At 35.9% G+C, this 27,307-nt stretch overlaps 1 protein-coding gene across 3 annotated transcripts in view; it reads right to left on the reverse strand.

Annotated features, from left to right (window-relative positions):
* PCDH9 (protocadherin 9) overlaps positions 1 to 27,307 on the reverse strand; it is a 963,854-nt gene that overhangs the window by 602,910 nt on the left and 333,637 nt on the right. For 2 of the 3 annotated variants that reach the window (XM_059684808.1, XM_059684806.1), the window contains exon 3: positions 1,502 to 1,603. The exons of the other annotated variant lie outside the window; for it this stretch is intronic. In XM_059684808.1, the coding sequence (XP_059540791.1) occupies positions 1,502 to 1,603 (102 nt within the window). The remainder of the gene's footprint in view (positions 1 to 1,501; positions 1,604 to 27,307) is intronic. 3 annotated transcript variants of the gene reach the window in all.

Genomic DNA, 27,307 nt, shown 5'->3' on the forward strand with positions numbered 1-27,307 from the left:
TATTTTAATTATAAACCTTTTAAACTCTCTACAGAAAAATAAGGTAATCTTTAGTAAAGTTTTCCCAAAGCCACCCCACCTTGAGCAATCAGATGTCTGGGTGGTAGCGCTTCTTTACTCAAAAAACACAGGCATGAATATGATATAAAATTTATCTAATTCTTAGGAATTGAAAACTACTTGGATTTCAGTGGCTTTCAGATCATTTGGGGTAGACTTTGTAAAGATCTGTGACTATTTATGGATAAAACTTATTTATTATTACAGGGAGTAAGGCTTATTGCATTATCATTGGATGAATTAAGGGTGATTAATGGAAGAAACTCCTATCTTCTAGACACTTAAAACATACATGGTGATGATGAAAATCCTAAAGGGCTAAAAAATTATGCTTCTTCTGTCAACTGTCATGTGAGTAAGACTTTGGGAAAAGGAAGATAAAGACAAAAATAAAACCAAAATAAGAAAATGAATATATGTTGTAGATTAGAAGGATTTTTTTTAATATTTAGATCTATATAAACATAAAGAAAAATATGTGGATGACGAATTAGCAGATAAAACTGTACAAATTATCACTTTGCCATTTTCTACCTCAATTAATGGATTGTACATAAAGAAGTTTCTTATCAATAAAATTTGTATTAATCAAAACAGTTTGTCAGACATATTACTATCAATGCTTCTGAAAATGATAGATCCTTATACTTGGCAAAAACAAGTACAAAAAAAAAAAAAAAAAACCTTTTCTTCCCTAACCAGTTTGGCTCAGTGGATACAGCATCAGCCTGCAGACTGAAAGGTCCCAGGTTCGATTCTGTCCAAAGGCATGTACCTTGGTTGCGGGCACATCCCCAGTAGGAGGTGTGCAGGAGGCAGCTGATCGGTGTTCCTCTCTCATTGATGTTTCTAACTCTCTATCCCTCTCCTTCCCTCTCTGTGAAAAATCAATAAAATATATTGAAAAAACCCTTTTCTGTTAATAATAATAAAAATATTTTCTATAACTTTAAGGGAATGAGAAAAAATCTAGCTTCAATGAGAATCTAGAATATACATTAATATATGCATACACACATACACATCTATCTATCATCTATCTACCTATCTATCTATCATCTATCTATCTATCCATCTGTCTACATGATGTTATGGCTGTGGAAAATAAGTAGTAAGATGAATTAATTAAAAAATATAATAGAAAAAAGTTTCCTATTACTGTCTCTAAAACAGGTAAAAATCAACACTGTGCATCCAATGACAAGAACAGTATACTATATTCAATAGTTGGGCCATTACCAAAGAAGCAAAATATTATTGTTCGCTTTTCCCCCCATAAAATTGTCTACTTAAAGTTGTTAAAAATGTACTAGTATAAAAATATGAACATGAAAAGGTCATCAAAGAGCATATTTATAATAGTTAACTTATAGGATTTAAAATCACTATGCAAATGCGAGTTCCTCAGTACTAGCATGGTCTCCATGGAGATGCGGCCTACCTCGCAATGGCTTTCTTCATTCTCCTGCATGTGGAAGCCCGCAGAGCTGGGACATTTCTGGGGAGTGACAGGAATATTGTCACTTTTGCTGTGTGAGTTACACTGAAAGAGATCACCAAATAATTGTGACAAACTACTCCACATTTAGAGTGTCTATTGAGAGACATGGTTGTTTGCTAAGAAACTAATTAAGGAATACAATTTGAATTAACAAAGGTTGACTCTACACTCATAGTGCATGCGATGATATTGAGCCTTTGTAAAAAAGATAAAAAATAAACCAAGGATGAACAAAAACAAAATTTTAGCTTTACTATTTTAAAAGCAATATTGATAAGCAATATTGATTTATTATGCTTATGATTTTAGTAACTAAAACTTATATTTAATAGTTAAAGTCATTAATAACTCACACATTACTATGTGTGAGTGATATTCTCTCTTTCTCACCATATATATATATATATATATATATATATATATATAACATGTTAACCTGTGACATAAATATTATTTCCACTTACAGAAGAGAAAAATAAAGCATAAAAATATTTTAACAAGGTTGGGCTGCTACCCAGCTTTCTGGGACCATGTTCCATACCTTATCTACCACATGCATGGCCTTTATAAATGATGCATTTGAAATAAATAAAAATGAAAAACTAAAAAGTTTTAAGGTCTTAAAATATTACTTCACTTTTTTCCTGCACCAAATATATATTTAAAAACAGGTTAACTAAAATAATTCATTTGGAAATAAATGTGAATTATAAAACATAAGCTATTAAGTTATGACTTGGCCTTTCTCTGTTAAAATACTAAGATGGCTCTTTTCAATATTCCTCATGAGTTTTTATATAAAATAAGATATATACTGTCTATTATCCTATTTCCTTCTTCCTTAAATCTCTTGTTAGATTCAAGACAAGGAGTGTTTATAAGAATTGCTGTTTGACCATTTATTAAACATCACATTGGTATTTCTAATATTTCTTTAATAAAAGATACTGTAGTGCTTCCACAATGGATTCATCATTGAAATATAACCATTCCTCTCCCATAAGACTACAACAAGCACACAGAATTTTATGGCATAAGTAGGGAAAACAATATTTTTTTTAAACTAGTTTGTCGCATTTTCTGTCCACTATTGAAATTTAACTTTCCCCATCCCAAAGAACAATTTTTCATATCAAAAACATTTTATAAAGAAAAATAAGTTGTAGACTTTAATACATTGAGTTTAGCATATTTTTATTTAAAGACTACCATTTTATATATTTACATACATTTTAAAATGCATTACATTTTTAAGTGATTTGTAATTATTTTGAAACAATTTTAAAGCCATAGAAAGGGCAAAAAAAAATTAAAAAGATTTCCAGGACATTTTTCATTACAGTTTGAATATATCAATTACCATGCATTTTTGTTTGTTTGTTTGTTTGATTAAGAGAAATAGCAATATGGAAGACTAGGAAGCCATGACTTTCAAACCCAAGAAACTTTTGGCATGAAAAACATTATTTTATGCCTATCCTCTCCACAAACAATATCCATCAATCCTGTTTAAAACTTACCTCCCCTAGGAGCTCTTTATGGGTAACTACACTAACGGCAATTGCCATTTTAACCTCTGCTTGCAACCTAAGCAACTTTTAGATGTAGTTTATAAAATGCTGCTCTACCAGTATTAATTCTTAGAATGACACTAAGCTTGTCTAAACCACTTCACTGTTAATTATGAAGGCCTTTCTGATATTTCTCAATACTGGCTTCCTTAGCTTTCTAAAAAAAAAAAAAAAAAAAAGTTTAGATCTTAAAACAGTTATTTTCATCTGTGATGTTCCTAGACATTTTAATCATTCAATTCCTGTCCCTAGCCTCTCCTCATATCTATTCATGCTGATTAATCTTTTAAAAACATCTCATGTATTATGCAGTTTTTCTCCCTAGAAACATTTTCTCAATTCCTGTGGCCCAGCAGTGGCTCGCACCCTGGCTGTATTAGAATCACCTGGGGAGTTCCAAAAAAAATGTTCATGACGAAACCCCAACTCACACTGGAGAAATTTATAACTAATGCAAAAATAGTTTTTAAATATCCAGGCAATTCTAATGTGCAGTCCGAGACGAGATCCCTGGGTTAAGGTTAATATTTCTTTGTCTCGCCCTCTGGACGTTAATAGTAAATTTTGGCCTCACTTTCTCCTTTTCATTATTTAACCCATCATGGACTAGGTGTGTTTTTTGTTGTTGTTGTTGTTGTTGTTTTTGTGTGTTTTTTTTTGTTTTTTTTTTCAAGGACATATCATTATGCCTCTGAACCTGAAAAAAACAAAAACAAAAACACACACTATCTTTGAATAAGACTTTATACCTGAAAATACAAGATTTTATATATTATCTATAAGAACCCTCTGAAGAGCAGTAGAAAATATAATCCTTCTTTAATAGGTAGAAAAGATAAAGGTTCAGATGTATCTAATGCCCTTTGTGCAAGAATTTCCCAGGGAATTGCACCCTAAGTGACAAGACTTAGGCAATTACTACTCTGCCATATCCCCCTTATGAGTCCATTAATTTGTTTATTTATTTACATATTCCACTCTATTTATTCATTTTTTATTAGTCATTTGCTGAGTACATTCAATGTTTCAAAATTTTATTGGTTCACCCAGGTACAGCATTTACCATTTGTAATACCCTCACTCTAACAGTGAAACCATATATAGAAACAAACAACACTACAATATGTAAAACTATAAAAAGGTATGCACAGATAGCTAAGGGGCAGAGAAGAGAATGACTGGACTACTGGGTGTGACACATGAGCAGAGTCTTGAAAGATGGACTCAGCATGAATTCATGCCAGAAGGAACAGCATATGCAAAGACTAGCAGATATGCATTCTCATGATTTGGCCTGTGAGTTTGACAATGCTTTAACCATAAAGTATGTGATGATAAATTTGAGAATGGGAACAGAAATTATTAATGCATTAAATTTGACAGTAGACTCAATGTCAAAAAGTTATAGGATTAGACTTAATATAAGGAATGACTACCAACTAATGGCTACCAGATAAAGGTGCTTTATAAATAGTGGAGGTACCAAGGATGAGTTTTAGTATCATTCCTTCTCTCCTAACCTACCTAGGGGATTACAGTATAAGCAGAATGAGTGCATCTGAAATACTACTGTGGAACTCAGGTAAATCCCTGCATCTCAACAATATTTGGCCAACTGAAAATTATTTGTTTGCCAAATTTGCTATGAATAATTATATAATAAATTATAGTTCAGCTAGATTTGTTTAATCAGATTTAATATTGCAGAAAACATATGTAAATCAAACATGAAAGGTCCAGAATTCAATAACAGCAATCATGTTAAATGGAAATCACTGTAGCCCTGCTCTGTGTGGCTCAGTTGGTTGGAATGTTGTCCTGTGCACCAAAAGTTTGCCAGTCCAATTGATTACCAATCAGGACGCATACCTAGATTGGGGGCTCCTACAGGAGGCAAGTGATGAATGTTTCTCTCATACATAGTTTTTATCTCCCTCTCTCTTTCCTTCTCTAAAATAATCAGTAAAACATATTCTTGGTGGGGATTTTTTTTAAAGAAAATCACTGTAAATACCTTTGTTTTTATTTTAAAATCAATTTGAAGTTTTCCATTACCTACAATTGATAGTCATTATTTAAATTCTTGGATATGTCTTTTCTCTCCCATTACATCCATGCAGTTCCTGGGAGCTTGTCCTTAACTACCTATAGAAATACCTGCTCAAACCGGCCTCATTACCAGGAATATTAGCTCTTTCATTTTTGACACAGGATTCTAAGAAAGCATTTCACAGCCATGATATTAAGAGAAAAATATCAACAGTAGCAAAAGCAACAAAAGTTTTATGAAAATAATCACAAAAATAAATGGCACAGCTGTTTTCTTTGCTAAAGAGGGGTTTGTTCTTTACATTTTCCACCCAAGTCTATAGCAGCGATATGCCGTCATTCTACTCCTTCTACCTTCTTACAAATCAATGTTGTTTGCTAAGAATTAATGGCACTGTTATAAATTGTGTGCATTCATTATAGAAGCAGTAACCTTGCATTTTTTGTTCTATATTTTCTAGTAAATAACAATTCTAGTTGCTAACTACTCCATCTGAAACATTTTTCCTACCCATTTTAAGAAGCTAAGAAGTCCTTTTATAAAGAGTTGTAAAACTTTTGATACAAAAGCCCTGGAGATTGATAAGAAATTCACATTTACAGAAAGAAGCTACTTTAAAGAGCTGTCTATACTTGCTGTCTGTAAGGTCTCTCCGTACATCACTTTGGAGAGCCCACATGTATCAAATTTTCACCATCTCTATGCCCCTGATGCTGCTCTATCCTGATCACCAATGATGTCCACATTAGCATATCAAAGGGCAATCCTCAGTCCTAATCTTGCTTTATACCCCATAACTCCTTCCTTCTGGATCACTTATGTCATTACCTTTCCCGGGCAACATAAACTAATGGGTTTTTTCTTACCTCTTGTGTTCTCTTTATGGAATAGTTTAACAGTTTGCATTGTTATTGTTAAAATTGAGAAGCCTGAAGCAGATAAGGCCTGGATATTTTCTCAGAAAGTATGTTCTCCAGTGGTCCCTGACTTTAAAATACATTCTCAATTAGACACATGGACAATTTCTCACTTATAAGCAGACAAAGATAGAACTCTTAGAACATTCCTAAATATGTTTATCTCAAAGCACATATTATTTTAGTTCTTCTAGAAACTGATAAAGCTCATAATTTACAGGATTCACTTAGAAGGTTCTTATAATTTCTAAAAATTGGTTTCAATAATTTAGTGTCCTAAAACTTACTCTGTCTCATATCAGGAAGCCTTGAGTCTGTATCAACAGCCATCTCACTAATATCTTCTACTAGAGGCTCAGTGCACAAAATTCTGCATTGGGGGGAGGGGGGAGGGCATCCCTCAGCCTGGCCTGCGCTCTCTCACAGTCCAGTATCCCTTGGGGCATGTCCAGCAGGCAGACATCCCTCTCACAGTCCGGGACCCCACGCTCCTTACTGCCTGTCTGCTCACTGCTCCTTACTGCTTTGATTGCTGCTCTTTAGCACTGCCGCGGAGGCAAGAGAGACTCCCACCACCACCGCTGTGCTTGACATCCGTGAGCCTGGCTTCTGTCTGAGCAGGGCTCTCCCTATGGGAGCACACTGATTACCAGGGGACAGTTTCTGTGTTGAGTGTCTGCCCCATGGTTGTCAGTGAGCATCATAGCAACCGGTTGTTCTGGTCATTCCACCGTAATGGTCACTTAGGCTTTTATTATATAGATACCCTTCTCCATTGGGTTATTTTTCTGTCATCATTAACTATACTTGCAAAACAAAGTGAAAATCCTCACCAGATTTTGTTGGACATGTAGGTATTCAGCATGGGTAATATATATTTTGACTCAAAATGAAGATGCAATATATATTTTAAAACCAATTTCATATAAATAGCTAGTCAAATCACAGAAACATAGGTCTAGAATGCATATAAATTTCAAGATAGAGATTATTAAAGTAGAATGATAAAAATAGAGGGAACTGCAAAAAGATTTCAAAGAAATATCAACTGTATCTATAGTATACAAGAAGTCTTTGTTTTTTAGTTGTTTTACCTCTCTTCTCTAAAAACAAGAATATTTTTTCTTTAAAAATTGGAGACATAAGTATTAGCATATGTTAATTTAAGGTACCAGAGACAAGCATTTTTCTTATTTCTCTTAACTGTCTCCGAATTTTTCAAACACCTGAAAACAAGTAAATACATAGATTTTGTTAAAAATCTGCTTCATCACCCAGCTGGTGTGGGTCAGTGGTTGAGCCTCTACCCATGAACCAAGAGGTCACTGGTTTGATTCCTGGTCAGGACACAAATCCCAATTGCAGGCTCGATTCCCAAAACAGGCATGCAGAAGCAGCCAATTGATATTTCTCTCTCATTGATGTTTCTATTGATCTCTCTTCCTTCCTCTTTCTCTAATATCAATAAAAAATATTTTTAAAAATCTGCTTCATCCACAAGGAGATTATTGATAATAGTTATGAAAGGGCTTTATAAACCATAATTGTGCATCTTCAGAATAAATGTTCTACATAGGTGTGAAGTTCTTTCTGAGTTGGCTCTAGGTAGATCCTCCTCTTCTAGTCGATTATGGTTTTCTAAAGCCAGGTGAGGAACATGATTGCTTTTCTTTTATAGTACTACTAGAGGCCCAGCTCAAGAAATTCATGTACAGGTAATGGTCCCTAGGCCTGGCATGTGATCAGGGCCATCTTCCCCAGCTGCCTGCAGCCAGCTCCACCCCACCACCCACCCTCAGTTCCCTGTTTGCCATCAGGTGATTGGTGCCTGACAGCTGGGGGAAAGGACCAAGAGGTCTGTTGCTCCCGCCCTCTCACCAGTCCTGCCCCCGCCACAGGTCACCCTCTGTATGTGGGGTGATTGGTGAGGCAGGGGCCTTGGCCTGGCACCACCCACGTCCCCTGCCACCCACCCCCGGTTCCCCGTTTGCCATCAGGCAATCGGAGCCTTCTGGCCGGGGAAAGGGACCAAGAGGTGGTTAGTGCTCCTCATAGTGACTGGTCCAGTGGTCTTCCTGGTCGTTTTGCTGTTAGGGTCAATTTGCATATTACCCTTTTATTATATAGGGCAGCTAAAAGGTCATTCTCTACTTCCTGTATATATAGTTCTACTTTCTTTCACCTCATGAGGAAAAGGGGTCCCCCGTTGGTAATTTACCTCCAGAATAAAATATAGTGCCTGGGGCATTACTGAGTATTTTCTAAACATTTCAAGTGAAATGGAAGAATACGTGAATGAATGCACAAGTTTTACAATGACATATTCACCAAGATGGTTTTGGTTTCTAATTCTCTGGGTGAAAAATTCTTTGTGCCTGTTTTCTTTTTTGTTTCATTTTGTCTCCAACAGATAAAATCATTGCAAAATTAGCCTTTCCAAGACCTACATTTTCATCACAAGTGCTACCACAGAAAGAAAAGCCATTCGTACCATAGACTGAGTGTTTGTAGTAGCAGCGTCAGAGAAAGCAGTGGGTTTAGCCATCATACTTTGTTTCTCCAACTGGACCCTTAGAAACTCATGTCAGGAAGAAACTTCCTTACAGTGATATGTTGCCTAAGTGGATCCATGTGCATCGACCTATTGCATATATGAAAAAAATGTGCTCCTGTTCAACTCCTGGGACTTGCCACGTGTCCCTACCTGTAGACTTTGCCAAGTCCACCCTCGTGATTTTCCCAGGGCAGCAGACACCTTTGTATATAAGTTTTCCCAGATATGCTTCAAAATTCCCTGCACTGACTGCTAACTCTTCTCACGTGGTGGAAATTCTCCTTCATCCTTCCCATAATCTCCATTCCCGATATCCTTTCAGTCCAGAGACTTTTCTTCCCCCTTTTTCATGTCCCAAATATACCCCTTTCCTCCCTTCCACCCCTTCCACAATAGCACTCTCTCCTCTGTATCAGTAAGCCTCCTCCTTTTAATCCCAGGTTTGCAGAGAGACTAGCCAGATAAAGGTAGTCACTACTGCTCAATGAAAGTGAGAAGTTGGCTGTGCCATGTGGGATTTATGAAAAGAATAAATGTATATACTTTTTTGGCACAGTCCATTAAATAGACCAATTGGTGTTCCTCAATTATAGGTCTGTGTGATCAAATGATACTAACAGCTACAAAGTTGTATTTCTTTTTTTAAAAAAAATATATTTTAATTGATATTTTACAGAGAGGAAGGGAGAGGAATAGAGAGTTAGAAACATCGATGAGAGAGAAACATCAATCAGCTGCCTCCTGCATACCCCCTACTGGGGATGTACCCGCAACCAAGGGACATGTCCTTGACCGGAATCAAACCTGGGACCCTTCAGTGCGCAGGCGAGCCAAACCAGTTAGGGTCAAAATTGTATTTCTTATTGTGCATTTTGTTGTTGCAAGTAGGTCACGTTGAAAGCATTAGTATAACATTTACCTCAATTCACTGTTTCATGACATACATTTCACATTTGTTCTAAAACAGTTCAGATATTAGGACTTCTTTATAATCAGGAAAAACATTAACACACCTAAGTAAAAAAAAAAAAAAGAATTGGGAGAATATCTAAAAATGTGAAATTAATGTCTGAAGAAATCAGTAAGTCGTTCAAGCTGAAGTACCACATGAAACATTTACTTCTTTTTCTTTGGTTAGGAATTCCTCTTGCATGCGTTACTCCAGAATTTAATGGTTTCCATTATAGGCTGGCTGACATTTTTCAAACAATTGTAACAATTTAATAAAATGTATAGATGACAATACCATAGCCAAGAAATTGCTTACTCTCTGTGTATCATTGCTTAAGTGGTATTTGAAAGCAATGTATTGTCATAAAGGTCTTTGTTACTACAGAGTTGTAGCAATTCTGTATGGTGTCCATTTCCTGAAAATGCTTGCTCAGTTGCTTTTCGTCCTATGCAATGACTTTCAAGGCTTTTGTTAAGGGACTATTCAAAAGTCAAAAATAGAGGTAGAGATATACCAGTATTCCAAAAATAAGTATTCCAGTTTTGAAAATACTTATATTAGACTGAATTTTTCCTCCTTTTCTCAATAAAATATTTAATTAGAGTGGGGAGAAAGAAAAAAAAAGTTTGTAATCGTGCAGGGTTTGGAATAATTCCATTAAGGATTAACAATAATACCCTATATCATGTTACTCCATAGGTTCCCTCTAAATGTGCAATCAGAGAGCAGCCCGCTGTGAATTGGACACTGAGTGTGCCGAAGAGTTGTCAAGGCAGAGGCTCTGGGGTGGTGGATGCATAAGAACAGAATCTTGCTAAATAAATAACTACATATGTAAGCCCATATATGTCCTCACAACCAGACATAAATTCCTTCATAAGAAATTACTACTAAGTTCTCTCACTTAATACAGGTAAACTGGATAAAATTTTAGGTCATTATTCACCAAAGAAGAGCAATGCAAAACCGTCTTCATGAGGACCACAAATCCTAGCTGCTCTGTGCACATTACATTTTCTTTAAATGGTTTGTGGATGGTATACTAGTTTTATGCACCTCTTTTGACCCAGTTGCTATAGGCATGCATAGAAATAAAATCCCTCAGAAAATATACTTCAAACACTAATGTTCTATACTTTACAATTTCTCCATTGTTCCCTTCCTTGTATTATTACCTTACTGTAAAGCCATTTCACAGAGCAATAATACATTGAAAGGTTTTAAATTACAAAAGGATTATATCCTATATTGCTTGGGCAAAACTCTATTAATGCCAGTAGGCCTTGTGCATTGCAACTTAATTTTGCATTTTAAATAAATGGTTGCAGGCAATACAGGCCTTTGCAACTCCTTAGACATTTAAAGAGAGATACTAACTTCTGTCCAAACATTTTCAAGGCATATGATAACAGAAATTTTCAGTGCCATGGTTAATCAGAATTATACATTCTATGTTTTTAAGTAAGAAAATTGTTTTGCAGTTCATTATATTATTTGTTGTTATAAAATCCCTGAGACTTTTCATATATTTTTCACTTAATTGTATTCATATTTTGAAGAGAAACAAAAACTAAATTTTTCTCAATACACAAACATAGATTGTCTAAAATATTTTAAATTGCAAACATAATGAAAGAGGTCCTTCATTAGATGTGTTCACTTGGATTTAAAGATGAGTCTTTTGTTATGTTTCCAGATTGAATTGAAAGACTTCAGGAAAGGAAAATGATGAGTTTCATTTTCATTCTAGGTAACTAATACTTAAAAATAGATAAGTCAATGTACTTTTTGAGTTGGTTAGAAATTTTTAGGGAGTTATGAAAGAGTGCCAAATACATAGTGCTAAAACTAACTTACTAGAGAACAACATATTAGTTCAACATATGTCCAATTTACTGGTACCAAAGTACAAACAAAAGTTATATGAGCCTAAGATATAAGGGAGTTCAGGTGTGTAGTGATGGACTCTCCAAACAGTAAATGTTTTTTGTTTGTTTGTTTTCTACACTCTGTTCTTTAGAAGAATACAGAATGATAATTCTTTGTCAGCTAATAACAATTTTATTATACAATGATATCAAAATAGGCATATTTACTCCAACTAAATAAGGATTAATATTTAAGTTCATGGTAATTTTATAAAATGGAGGAGGACAATATTTCAAATTGATAGAATAATATATAGAAAACATTTTATAAAACAATACTCTTCATATTAACAATATTGATAATAGCCCAGTGGGCATGGCTCAGTGGTTAAGAGTGGACATATGAATCAGGGGTCAAGGTTTGATTCCTAGTCAGGGCACAAGTCTGGGTTGTGGGCTTCATCCCCAGTGGGGTACCTGCAGAAGGCAGCCGATCAATGATTCTCTCTCATCATTGTTTTTTTCTATCTCTCTCCTTTTCCCTTCCTCTCTGAAATCAATAATAAATATATATATATATAGTAAAACCACAAGACTGATACTAGGAATCCACTTGCCAATCAAGATAATAAATGATTTAAATAATTTTAGAGAAATAGACACTCGCATTATAATTATTGCTTCTTAAAATTCAATAATATCAAAGCATGGATCTTTGTGATCTTACATTAGTATTCTATTACAATTTTAAGCTTTTACAAAATATAGGCTAGGGATCTAACAAGAATGAGTAGAAGTTTTTCAATTTGGAAACATTTCTGCTAGACTATTCTTATGGTATCTTTTTCTTACTATTTTGATTACCCAGAGCCCTACGATAAACAGAAAATAAAACCATCAACACTAATTTGTGTTTATTTTGTACATCATTACAGAAAAAATTTTAAATTCATCCTATAATCTAAAATATTCTGTAATAATTTAATTATAAAGCACTTAAGAGCAAAGTTTAACTTTTCCCCACCTTCTAAGGGGTAGGAACTTAGATAGGAGCTTAGGCGTGCGTGCGTGCGTGTGCGTGTGTGTGTGTGTGTGTGTGTGTGTGTGTGTGTGTGTAGAAGCAGAAGGAAACAACCAGAAAAGGTAGCTGGATTCTTTCAAGACTCAACATAAAAATAAATAATAAATCAGCATGAACACGATTCATAATCCTGACAGTGAGCTCAGTAGCTCTGAATCCCTCTTGCCTGTGTTTCAGGCTTTGTTCTTTTTATTTTATTTTATTTTATTTTTAGTGAATTTATTAGGGTTATATTGATTAATAAAAGTATATAGGTTTCAGGTGTACAGTTCTATAACATAATAGCCACATATTTTATTGTATGCTCATTATCCCAAGTGAAGTCACCTTACATCACCATTTAACCTGCCTTTACTCTTTTCTACCGCCCCCACCCCCTTCCCTCTGGTAATCACCATACTGTTGTCTGTATATGAGGGTTTATTTTTTATCTGCTTAATCCCTTCCTTTTTTCATGCAGCCCTGCTGTGATAAATGTCCCTCTGTTCTTTGTGTGTGTGAGTGCTTCTATTTTGTTTGTTCATTTATTTTGCTCATTAAATCCTGCATATATGTGAAATCCTGTGGTACTTGTCTTTCCCTGACTGAGTTATTTCACTCAGCATAATACTCTCTAGATCAGTGGTTCTCAACCTGTGGGTCGCGACCCCTTTGGCGGTTGAATGACCCTTTCACAGGGGTCGCCTAAGACCATCCTGCATATCAGATATTTACATTACGATTCATAACAGTAGCAACATTAGTTATGAAGTAGCAACAAAAATAATTTTATGGTTGGGTCACAACATGAGGAACTGTATTTAAAGGGCCAGAAGGTTGAGAACCACTGCTCTAGATTTATCCATGCTATTTCAAAGATTAAGATTTTTTATGACTGAATAATATTCCGTTTTGTAAATGTACAACTTTACACACTAATCTACAGATGTTCACTTGGGCTGCTTCCAAATATTATCTATTGTAAATAATGTTGCAATGAACATAGGTGTGCATGTATTGTTTCCTTCTTTTTAAATTATATTAGGTCTCTTCTCATCTCCCTCTGTGGTGCTGAAAAAATATTTTAAAAGTTTGGAATCTATGCTTGAAAATTGTCCTTGCAACTAAGCATTTGTAGCAATCTCCTTCCCTTTGGTGACTTCAACCTTTGATAGACTTGCTGAATATTAGAGTTGAATGGGACATTACTAATAGGTTCTGTCTTTAAGCTCTATTATCAATGAGGAGATTATGTCACAGAGACTAACCACCCCAAGCTCCAATATTTAGAGGACAATGAATGATGAATTTTATTTTATTTTGATGATATAGATAGACATTTTCTTATTTCCTTTTAATATAATTTAAACAAAGAGAAATTCAGCCATGTTCTTAATCCCATATATTAAATTACAGGCTTTCAGTGTTTAAAAGGACCTTTGAACCTAGCTCACGAATTGCCCAGATCATCGCCATGTAAGAGGCTAGTAACAAAGACCCAGCAACAAACTGGATTTAAAGCCTCCAGTTCATTTGATCCAGATGGCTATTCAATTTAATTGGAGGGCAGGGGGGAATTCTCCCTGGAAGGGACTTACAACCACACCTTAAGAACCCATCTGTTTAATTCAATACCTAAATTAATTCATAAAAAGAAACACCTTTCTCACTTCCACTGGAAATAGCCCATGCTAAGCGCATGTAATATATCCATATAACTTAGTCATTTTTGTGTTCATGGTTGATTGTAGGACTTGACTGTACTTTTCCAACTTGTCCTTTATGCTTTTGATTAATTGACATGGTAACATATCTTCTCAAAATATTATCCTAATATTACTAATTTTACTCCCTAGTGAGCTCTCTAAAGTATGAGGTCTAGTAATTTATCCACAATCTTATTAAAATATATAGCTAACTGCAATAAGGGAAGTTTGTCTAGTAAGGTAAATCCATACACACACACACACACACACCTAGGTACACTTGGTTAATATTTACAAACTTTTAAACAAGCTGTGGAAAGTACACACGGAAGATAACAAAACCTTATTTTCTGCTGTTCATTAAACTGAAACTACTTGCAAATAAAGATTTCTTTGAAAAATATATAAAGTCACAAATAGCTTTCCCTTACTTTAATTGTCTACTTTATATATTGAACATTGATTAATAACACTTACACTTCCTTGTTGAAACCTTTATCCACTCACTTGATGGTTTTTATGTTAATGTAAAGTTAGACAAGGCAAATTTTGTTCAACTTATTCTTCATAAATAAACAAGAATACACTTTACAATGAACTGCCATGAAACCAGCTATTTGGATATGTGCTGCATGAAAATTCTGGGCATAATTGTCTTACATATATTTCAATAGTACATAATATTAAGGGCCAAAATTGTCCTTTTATCCTTCCCCATTTTCAACAGTCTGAGTCAAATGCTTTATAATATCCTATAAACATTTTTAAACTTTTATGTCCTTTTGAAACATAACCACTGATGAGTTATCTGATTTTCATAATCAGAAACATTAATCACTCCAGTCTTGATAAAAATTCAGACATTATCTCGAGAGCGCCCTGGCCAAATAAATGTGTTGACATGCTACTTGTTTTTATGACGGTCATTCATTGTGATTCAATGTGAAACAATTTCACGAAAAAGAAGTGACAAATATTTGGTGTGAGAATCCAATACAAACAGAAAGTATGTAAGATAGAATCCACCAGAAAATTCCTTTTAATTCTGTTAAAAGGTGAAAACAAATAAATAAATATTTCCTTACTAAAATGCCTTCAGAGTAATAATTTCCTTTCTTTATATGAACACCTCTCCAAATTTAAAGTGTCAGGTTTTCATTTTGATGTTATGTAAATCACACACTATTCAATACATCGCCCTCTGCTATACTCAAATCTCCTAATGAGACATCTAACCTATGGGACACAATCACCTCTCTCATTCCCTTACCTGCACACCTGGCACAGTAGGCCTCAGCCACCCAGCAAGCGAAATCTAAGACGACCAAGGTTTTGTGTTACACAGCTGTATATGGCTATGTTCAAGCAAAGATGAGGTAGTTCTTCCTTCCCAATGCGTTTGTGTAAGTTTACATGAGGGAGAAAAGAAAGACTCAGTTGAAATTGAAGGGTTGGAATATACAAGGGCCCAGCAGTAACCATGTATACGTGTGACAAAATGGTATAGAGAAAGTAAACAGATGTTTCCAGAAAAACATAGGCACCAAGTGAAAAGAAAGACAGACAGAGAAAGATAATGAGAGACATAAAGACACAGGGAGACGCTACCTCATTTATCATCCCCTGTTCCACTTTAGGTAAGAACTCAAGTGATCTTCATTTTCTCTCCTTGGATTCCAGAAGATCTCTACATTAATCTAACTGATGTAAGAGATTTTCTGTTTCCTATAGCCAAGTGCATCTTTAACATCAACGTTTACAATTGTATACATCACATTTTATTAAGACTGTCTTCTTAAACTGTCTTTACCATCTTATTTTATTTTATTTTTTAAATTTTTTTAAAATATATTTTTATTGATTTCAGAGATGAAGGAAGAGGGAGAGAGAGATAGAAACATCAATGGTGAGAGAGAATCAGTGATCAGCTGCCTCCTACATGCCCCCTACTGGGGATCGAGCCTGCCACCCAGGCATGTGCCCTTGACTGGAATCAAACCTGGGACCCTTCAGTCTACAGGCCAATGCTCTATCCACCGAGCCAAACCGGCTAGGCCTGTGTTTACCATTTTACTTACTTTTTTTTTTTTGCAGGAAAAGCTAAGAAAAAAAGGATGTCTTAACTTACCAGGTTAACAATTTTTATAATCGCTATACTAATAATTTTCAACAATTTCCCCTTTTGAAAAAAAATTGAGCAGAGACGTAGAAAATGTGCCCAAGTGTCAAATAGATGATTGCCCTGCAATTTCTGTATTATCATAAGATCACTGAATACTTCCAACATGCCAAATACATTTAAATCTAAATAATTAGATAACTTTGTCAATTCTCTTTTTAAAAGATTTATGAAGATTGTTTTTGATCAGAGTAAAATATCCTCTGTTTTTCTCTCATGCACTTTGGAAAGAGTATTTTCAACTTCCTTACCTCTCAGTTATGCCTTAGCTTTCTTTTATTTTTTTTAATATTTTTTATTGATTTTTTTACAGAGAGGAAGGAAGAGGGATAGAGAGTTAGAAACATTGATGAGAGAGAAACATGGATCGGCTGCCTCCTGCACACTCCCTACTGGGGATGTGCCCACAACCAAGGTACATGCCCTTGACCGGGACCCTTGAGTCCACAGGCCAACGCTCTATCCACTGAGACAAACCGGTTACGGCTGCCTTAACTTTCTTAACATGACAATTACTCTTAGAAAGCCATTATGCTTCTTTCTCCCCCTTTTCTTCCTAAGGCTAATCTATCCACCCCTCAATAATTCTCCTTGTTTCAGCATCCTTTCATCTTCCTTTCTCAATGGAAGCATACTTTATATTGATGTTTCTCAAGTCTACATTCTTCGTTAACTTATTGTGTTACTGTTTTTTATTTCTCTGGAAAACTTAAGGTAATGTCATTCCTTTAATCCTATGCTGTATAACTGTAAGTGATGACACCCAAATATATGGCTTCAGAACCAACTGTTCTATGCCACATTCTGAATTTTTAAATGTTTGCTAAATATCCCATTTAAGATTCTTTCATGCATCTTCAAACCAACTTGTCCAATGCCCAAGTCATCGGCTTTTCCTCTCCTTACTCTTTTCCTTGTGCATCCATTGCAAATATAACATTTTTTAAAGACTATTTAAGTTGAATTTTTAGGGAGAATGGAAGGGAGAGGGAGATATATAGAGAAGCATGGATGTGAGAGTGCAACATCACATTTTTAACCTTCATTTCTCTGTATAATAATGTGCGTTTGTGTGTCTGTATTCTGCTTTGAGGTCCCAGTGCTATGCACAGTTTCTAGCGACAGAAGATTCTTAAAACTGGTTTTGAATAACAGCATTCAGTGTTTTCCATTTCAAATTCTGCTTTGGAGCCACACAATTCATTGGCATTCACAGAGCTCCATAGATTTGCCGCAGCTAATTGGAAGTATTGAATATTTGGGATCGTTTCGTTCAGACAGGTTGCATGCAGGCATAGTCCTCAGAGTGCTCCCGAGGAAAGGCACTGTATTCTCTGTAAAACCACAAGCAAGCAGTTACGTCCCTGCGGGGATAATACCCCCTCTCCTGCCTGTCGGAGAAGGTGGCTAAGAGACTTACATGAGATAATTAGATGTGGAAGAATTTGAAAAGTATAAGGGGCTCTATACATCCAGGTTCTGTTAATTAATATTAAAATTTTAAGTTATATAGAACATATTCTTATTATGTTTTAAATTTTAAAACTAGGATAATTTTCATTTCCCAAAATAACAGAAAAAGGCAGTGAATTTCAATCTTTTTTATCCCATGGCACACATAAACTAATTCCTAAGCTTATGCAGCACACTAAAAAAAATCTATTATATTTTGCCAATCTGACACAAAGAAATACATATGATTTGGATTCATTCACACTGGACGGCTATTGTTGCATTGGCTATTGTCTTTTTTTTTAATTTCACAATCTAAGAGGGGGAAAGATCAGTGTTCCTAACTAAATAGTCAAGTATTGCAAGTTTTAAATTTTTTTTCTGGTCCTGGCATTGAAAATCATTGGATTAAGGCAATGTATTAACATTCTTTCACTTCTTAAACATACTCATATATCTGATAATATGTTAGCTCCTGAGAATAACCTAAATAGCATGCGGTCTGCCACCCTAACAATACTGTTCCAGGAAAAAGCTTTGGCATGCTGTTGTTCTGAAGGACATATTCTTGCTATCTAAACACTGTTTGCATTTACTTATACATCCTTGCCTTATAAGAGTCTTTACTTCATAAACACACACATTTTAATATGTGCACTTTTATCTTTTACTCAAGAATGATAGGAATAGATCATTCTTCACTATGTTTTTAAACAAGATATGCAAAGGAGCCCGACTGGTGTTCTTCAGTGGTTCAGGGAGGACCCATTCACCAAGAAGTTGCTAGTTCAATTTCCAGTCAGGACACATGCCCAGGTTGTTGGCTCAATCCCCAGTGGGTGGCATGCAGGAGGGAGCCGACTGACGTTTCTCTCATAGATGTTTTACTTTCATAGATCTCTCTCTCTCTCTCTCTCTCTCTCTCTCTCTCTCTCTCTCTCTCTCTCCCCCCTCTCTCCCTCCCTCTCTGAAGTCAATAAAACCTTATTTAAAATATATATATATGAAAAAGAGAATAAAGGAGATATCCTAAAATGGATTTGGTTTACAGGTAAATAAAGGGAAAATTAACTGACTTCTCATCGTTACTAATCCTTAAAATTCTTCTCACACCTTTCTGAAAATTCCTGAGCTGTAGTATTAATCTCTTTGAAAAGGAGACACTAAATTTACTGTGTATTTTGCATGTTCCTAAACAAGTCTTGAATGATGAATTTCACTGTCTGTGTGAGGTGGTTTACCTCAGCACATAATTTCTTATATTAATAACCTTCCCCACAGGAGTTGAATGACCATCTATAAATACAATCCCTTCATTCAATCAAAAAATTAAAGCCTGTAACCACCTCATAATTCATCATCTTTTCTTACAGGCAATTATCAAAGCAAAAACAAAACAGAAATCCCAATCCTCAACCCATTGTAATGTAAAATTATGCAGCCTTCATGGATATATTGAAAAGTATGTAGTATCTTGTGTTCCAAATCAGTTCTATTGAGTGACTTCCTATTTCCAGTGAGCCATAATTTTCAGAGCAAAAATAACTCCTTTTCAAAATGAAAGGCATCCTAAAACAATAACCTTCTGAATGTTTGTGTATTTTCAATCAGTCTTTAAAAAATGCCTCTTCATATGAATGCCTCAACAGTTATGATGAAGCTAGATTATAGGGTTTTTTTTGGAATCTGCAAGACTTCCATTTTTATAAACCTACCTAAAGTTGCATCCCAGTGTTCAGTAATAGGGCTTCTTCCTCCTTGAGTAAGACTAATGCACATGGGTACTGAATTTCACTATGCATACAAACCCGAACATATACACTCAAACATCTGGTGTAAATTCTTAGTTCCGCTTGGAAAGTTCTCTACCAGAAAAAGTATGATCTCAGAGGTGATAATAGAGTTATGTCAGAGAATTCTCTGGGAAACCATTAGTTAAAAGGCTTCAGATATTTGGTTTAGTTTCAAAATATATAAATTAAGAATATTGGGTAAGTGTCTTAACTACCTTTAATTATAGTAACTATGAAAGCAGAGATTATATTCACATAAGAAAAAGGATGTTTTTAAATACGAAGTCAGAATTAGTATCTGAATAGAGCTCTATAAGTCAGACAGCTCAGTCATCTTAAACAACTTCTGTTGGGTTATCCAGTTGACAAGACTAGGGTGAAGCATTATATTTGTTGCATCTTGTCCTCTTACATTAATTAAGTAATCTTGATTTTTACCAACATTACATAAATGCAAAGCAAATTTCAGTGGAAGACCTAACAAGGTTAAAATTTGCCACATAACTACAAGCATACATATTATAGGAAAGTGCGCTTTGCATAAAGCAGAAGCAAAACACATACTCAATCCAACTGGCATAATTGACAAGACTACATAAAGCATAGTAACTATCTTTTAAAATCTCAGACCACATGTACAAAGAGTAATTTAGCACAAGTTAGGTTGTTATGTGAATGCTTCCTATTTTGAGTGCCATAGAGGTAAGTTGAGTGATTAGCAAAACTTCTGGGGAAATAAACAATACTATCCTTATAGTAATAGTTCTAACAATGATTTAAACAGTCCTGAAATTTTTTCATGTCATTTGTAGCATATTTCATTAAACCAATTAATTTATAGAACGATTAAAGCCTAGATTTTGCCAGATAAACATCACTATTAAGAGAAGAAAAATGTAAACTTTGAAATACTGTACACTTTTTCAACTAAGCTTTGAAATGACTTGCTACTTGGCTTAACTTTGTCTCATGCATATGTAATAGCATACTTCTTTTTCTTTCACATAGAGAAACCATGCTATCTCTTCAAATTTTTACACTCAATCTTGTGATTGACTATGCACTGGTGAAATAATTGTGCAGAAATAAAATGTGATGCAAACATAATATATCAAAGTTGTTATTTAATATTTTATGCAAATTATTTAGAATATATAAAATACTTATCTCATAAATGTCAAGTATCACATTTGGAATTTTATAAAATAATTGGCTATTTCTTCTTCAACTTCAGGAGAACTACTTCTCTGACTTCTTTTATAAAAGAGTCCCCCATCCCTGAACCTCAAAAAGAAAGAAAGATTTGAATTGTTTCTGAATGTGCAGGAGAGCAGACTCAGTGAGTGCTAATAGGCATTTTCTATCTTTAATTTTCATGATACTACAGGAGATGTGTGGGAATAAAGGTAATAGGAAAAATTAATTCCAGCAACTCACCCAGAAGTAACTTCCTTATTTTCATATCCTTCCTGAGCTTTTGGCTTGAATAACTTTGTTGGTGGACAAACATTGCCACCACCTCATGCTTGAAAAGTTCTGAATGTAATTGTCTGTCAATGATACGATGATTTATAATGCAATCTGTTCCTATTGCTAGTGCTGCAGATAACTCTAATTTGCCACTCTTGTATTAGATCTTAGGAACTTGACAGTCCTTCTCAGTTTTACAGGTGATAACGCCAATCAAAAAACATCTCCTTTCCATTCTCTTCAGGAAAGGATAATACTACCAAGACTAGCTATTATGCTAATGGTCATGTTTTTCTAACTTTTTTTTCAACTTAAGAAACCTTCATTATATTATTAAATGTTACAAAATAAATAGGACTACAAGTGTATGTTTATAACATTTTAGTTATATTTTTCAAAAATTCTTCCTGCATCACTCCAGTATGCAAAAAATTAGAATATTTATGCTTAAGTTGGAAACAGAGGCTATACCATAATTAGCCTATCATGATTCAGATAATTAAAAAAATTATGCACAAATATGAACATTTTAATCACTAGTGAGAAGATGAATTATTGTATGTCTATTACCTGAAAAGCAGAAAATGGCATAATTCATACAATGTCTTCAGATTCATGAAATTAAATTTAATATATGCTACACCTGGCTGATACATATAAGCAGTTGTATATTTGGCATATTTCTGATAGCCAATTATATGTACCAAATCTTGACTATAAAGAGTGAGAGAAATAAGAAAAACAACACAGAACATCTTTGAGTTGTGCACATAAATATACATAAACTCTGTTTCATGACTGAGTTATTTCTGAATATTTTGTATTCAAATATTATTATTTTGTAAATTGAAAAGACTCCACCACAACTAAAACAATTAACATATCTAGTTCTATCTGACCTAGATTATTTTAATATTCAAGTTAAAATCAAAAGTTCATACTTATAGGAAATATTGATTACATTATGACAGATTTAGTTCTCAGTAATTCAAAAGTATTATTCTTTTTGGTCTCTAAACATCCAATAGAATGTCCACAGTATACATCCTCATTTTAATAGATAAGGAAACTAAGGTATAGAATAAATAATTTTCTCAATGAAACAAAGCTAATTGGTTAAAAAGCCCACATGTGAATCCTCTGCCATGGCTAGAGGGTCCAAATGCTGATAATTGCACTGCTCTGTTGCTGCTTTATTAATGAGGATGAAGTGGATTCCAATAAGCAACACAATTTATTAATGCATCTACACAAATATTTCCATTTTAGTAGCTGTAGCCTGTTTTGTGTTTAACTATAATACTTCACATGTCAATAAAATTTAGTAATTTCATGTTCAAAAGAAGTTTACAGATATAGGATTCTTCTGTTTTATCTAGTCCCAGCAATGAACTTTCAACCATAGATCAGATTCCAAAAGCACACAGTCATATTGGCACAGAATTAAAGCAGAAAGCTTATTTTGTTCTTAAAATATTTTACAACTGTCTACTGACTCCCTTAATCAATACTGTTTTGAACTTATATGCAACTTGTATTATTTTAAGCCTTTCTGGAAATTCTTATGGTTAAGACCTCAATTGTGGTTACCAGTCCACGAACAAGTAGTCATCTCTTCACACAGGAAGCGTATCACGTATAAGGCCCTTTCCTTAGCCCTCATTAAGAAATTTTAGCCTCTAGATATGGTATTTTAATCATTCATTCTTTGCAGGCTTTCATTTATTGATTGTCTACATGTAGTCATCTGAATAAAATAAGGACGGCAATGGTAATACCTAAATTACACTGTTATGTTGCCAAAGATGGTTTTACTTCCCAAATCATATTTTCCCAGATAAATGCCATTAACCAACATAATGAATTTCCTCCAGGAAACCCGTTCTCTCGCTTGGCTCCAGCATTGCAAGTGGCTCCCCACCTTGCCTGAGCAGTGGGGGAGCAGGTCCTCCTTAACTGATTTCTTCTAATACAATTTTCCTATCCCCCTTTTTGACTACTATCTGGTATCTGGAATAAACAAACAAACAAACAATTAAATAAATAAAACACCACTTCTTTCTGCTGTATCATTTTCTTTATGTGAATTAAAAAAGAAAAACAGTTTGAAATGCCCTCAAAATAGCCCTCACAATATCTCCAGTGATTGTGTGAAGCTATAATGCCCTGTGTGGGCAGGAGGCCCACCACTCTCACGCACAGCCTGTACTGATAACTCAGGCAATGTCATTGGGCTCTCAATCCAAACTTTTAATTTTCTTCTAATTAATATCCTATCACTCTAATTGGGTTTTTCCCTTGTAAACTGCATGGATTAAGATTTGTATTGCATGTTAATTAGCTTTAGGTACCAAGGATGATCCCCATAACCAAGAACCAGAATTGCCATTCTGGAATTACACTATAATGGCATTGGCATGTAATAGTCTTTCCTGGAGACCATCCAAGAATGTTTAATTATTTAGGGGCTTAAAACACCAGGTTGTGAGACTGACTCACCACCGAAGCAGTCAATTAGCTCTATAGTGACCATATAGCAAAGGTACTCAGATCAGCATTGTGAAGAGGTTTCACTGTATTGCCACAAGCCTTTACCACCTATCCACACACGCCGCACACTACAATTGCTGTGCTAAGTGCTTGGGGATAGAGCCTCTCTTTTATCTGAGCTAACATTTTAGCTTGTACGGATGACGAAGAATCGGTAAAGCACAATATAAAGGTTTTCCTGAGAGAAGCTCACATGAAGGCACTGAAGTAGATTCAGGGAACATAGGAAAGTATGTGCAAGTAACATTAGGATGGCTTTCAGTGAGAGAGTTCTGGGTATCTCTATTCTACCTTGAATGCCAGATTTTTTTGTGTTTGTTTCATTGTGGTGTTTCATTTTAAGAAAGAGAATCAAGTCTCCATTTGAGGAAATGATCTGGACATTTCCACAAGGGGTTGGAATGGCTAGTTTTGAATTTCTGCTCAGAATGGGAAAACGTAGGTAAGTTTTTCAGAAGAGTAACTAGTTTCTGGTGCCTACTTTGCCAAGCCTGCTGTACACAAAGTACCACAAACTGGGTGCCTTACATAGAAATTTATTTTCTCACACTTCTGGAGGCTAGAAGTTCAAGATCAAGATGCCAGCAGGGTTGGTTTCTTCTGAGGCCTCTCTCCTTGGCTTAAAGCTGTTCATCATAATTCTATCTTCACATAGTCTTCCCTCGGTGCATCTGTATCCTGTCCTAACCTCTTGTTCTTATAAGAGCACTAACCATATTAGATTAAGGCCCACCCTAATGGCCTCATTTAAACTGAATTACCTTTTAAAAAACCTTAACTCTAAAAACACTCACATTCTGAGGTACTAAGGGTAAGGACTTCAACCAATACATTTTGGGGGAACACAAGTCAGCATATAACAACTGGTAAATGCACATTTGTTAGCTAGAAAATAACATTAAAAAGCCAAAGTAATACAAATCAATCAAATTCTTTTAATTTGAAGTCCTATTTGAACTTATGTCCCCCTATACTCCTACCACATAGAAGTAGGGTGGAACAATTTTAGGGGAAAAAGCATATAATATTTATTCTCCCCACTTATGATCATATGGAAAGCACACTAGACTGGAAGTCACAAGCCCTGGGCTTTTTCTCAGTTTGCTATACTTGCTGTGTGGCCTTGGAGGTCAGCTACTAAGTTCTTAGTTATCTCATTTTTAAAATACAAAACTTGGAGCAGAAGGACTCTGAGCTTTTCCAAATTAAAGATGTCTGAATTGGCCTCTATTTTAACAAGTGGCATCATAATGGTTATGAACATGATAATAACTTATGCTATGTATTTAGTACAAGGTTCAGACACTGGCTCTTGTGTTCAGAATTTCATGTTTTCACAACAATACACAAGGTTAATAGTATTATTTCCACTTTTCTTATATAGAAATGGAATCTCAGAATGCTAACAAATCTTCTAAAGCCTTATCACATGGAAAGAAATGGCTTTGTGTTCACAGTTTTTGATCTTTCCAAGCTGGTTGAAGTATGCTTATCCTATCTAATAAAAGAGAAACATGCAAATTGACCATATCCCTGAACGCTTCCCATTGGCTAATCAGGATGATATGCAAATTAACTGCCAACCAAGATGGCGGCCGGCAGTCAGGCAGCTGAAGTGAACAGGAGGCTTGCTTGCTCCAGTGATGGAGGAAGCCAAGGTTCCCCGCTTGCTGCTGCCGGCCTCTGAGCTGCAGTCTAAGAACAGTGTGCAATTATAGAAGCTAAACAAACTCCAGATAGCTGCTTTCAGCCAGCCAGCCTCGGAGCTTAGCGCGGCAGTGATGGCAACAGTGCTTCAATTATAGAACCCAAACAAACCCAGATACCTGCTTTCAGCAGCTGAGGCCTCAAGCTGGAACCAGCCTCAGAGCTAAAGCCGGCTCTCAGTTCCAGTGACAGCCATAGAAGGTAAATAAATCCCAGAATAAAAACAAGAAAAAAAGGAGAGGCTGGGAGTTTCAGTCACCTGCAAGCCTGAAAACGGCCCTCAGCCCCTCACCCAGACTGGACAGGCACCCCAATGGGGACCCCCACCCTGAAGGTGGTGCAGGCAGCCTAAAAACAGCCATCATCCCCTCATCCAGGCTGACCAGGCACCCCAGTGGGGACCCCCGCCCTGATCTGGGACACTTTTCAGGGCAAACCAGCCGGCCTCCACCCATGCACCAGGCCTCTATCCTATATAGTAAAAGGGTAATATGCAAACTGACCCTAACAGCAGAACGACTGGGAATGACTGGTCACTATGACACACACTGACCACCAGGGGGCAGACGCTCAATGCAGGAGCTGCCCCCTAATGGTCAGGGTGCTCTCACATGGGAGGAGCTCTGCTCAGCCACAAGCCAGGCTGATGGCTGCCAGTACAGCAGTGGTGGTGAGAGCCTCTCCTGCCTCCTCAGCAGCACTAAGGATGTCTGACTGCAGTTTAGGCCTGCTCCCCGCTGGCAAGTGGAAATCCCCCGAGGGCTGCCAGGCTGCCAGAGGGATGTCTGATTGCCATCTTAGGCACAATCCCCCAGGGAGCGGGCCTACGCCAGCAGGTGATCATCACCTGAGGGGTCCCAGACCGCAAGAAGGCACAGGCCGGGCTGAGGACCCCCTGCCCCCGCGAGTGCACAAATTTTTGTGCACCGGGCCTCTAGTCTCTACTAATCTATACTAATAAAAGAGAAACATACAAATTGGTGTCACTCCACTATGCCCACCAGCCAATCAGAGTGACTATGCAAATTAACCCAACAAAGATGGTGGTTAATTTGCATATGCAGGCACCAGAGCGAAGACTGAAGGCTCTGGCCTGAGTGAAGACTAAAGACTGAAGAATGAAGACTGAAGAGGCTTGGCTTCTCTGCCTCGGCCAGACCAAAGGCCTGGGCCCTGGGTGCCGGAGGAAAACAGGTGCTGTAGCCAGGGGAAGAAAGGCCTATTGCACGAATCTTTGTGCAACAGCTTCTAGTAATAATGTAATCAGCTACAGTTAAAAAAATCTTAGTGCCATCTTTCATGCTTAAAAATATTTTGGGGACAGAAAATAATTTCCATAATGAATACATAAAGTATAGAACATGATTCTGATATTTTAAATGTATTTACTTTTAAGCAGATTACTATTGATCAAAAGGACAATAGTAGTTTATTTTTCTTCTTTAATATTATACATACAAAATTAAAAGTTACGCTATCAAAATTATAGTTACAAAATAATTGGTCAAACTTCACAGAATAAATCTTGATATTTTTAAAGAGTATATTTACTAAATATATTGACACTTTTCATGTAACTTTATATCCTAATAAGTCTTACTTTACTATTGAATTAAATAATTCATATTAATTTGATGTTTTATCTTTACTTTTTATGTAAAAAACGTAAAATTTTAGAAACTTTATATTTTAACCAGAGGCCCAGTGCATAAATTCATGCACCTTGAAAGGAACTGTGGGCCACAAGGTTGCGGTGGGCACAGGGGTGGATCTTGGGCCTTCCACTGCAACCCTGCCCAGCCCCTCCCACCATGGACCGTGGTCCCCTGTCTGCCAGCAGCCCTGCTCCTGCTGCTGTCACTCCCAAGCACTGACGATGCCGGCCCCGGTTGTACCCACTGACGGTGTAGAGCAATT

This window comes from Myotis daubentonii, chromosome 2 (assembly GCF_963259705.1).
Source record: "Myotis daubentonii chromosome 2, mMyoDau2.1, whole genome shotgun sequence".
NCBI lineage: Eukaryota > Metazoa > Chordata > Mammalia > Chiroptera > Vespertilionidae > Myotis > Myotis daubentonii.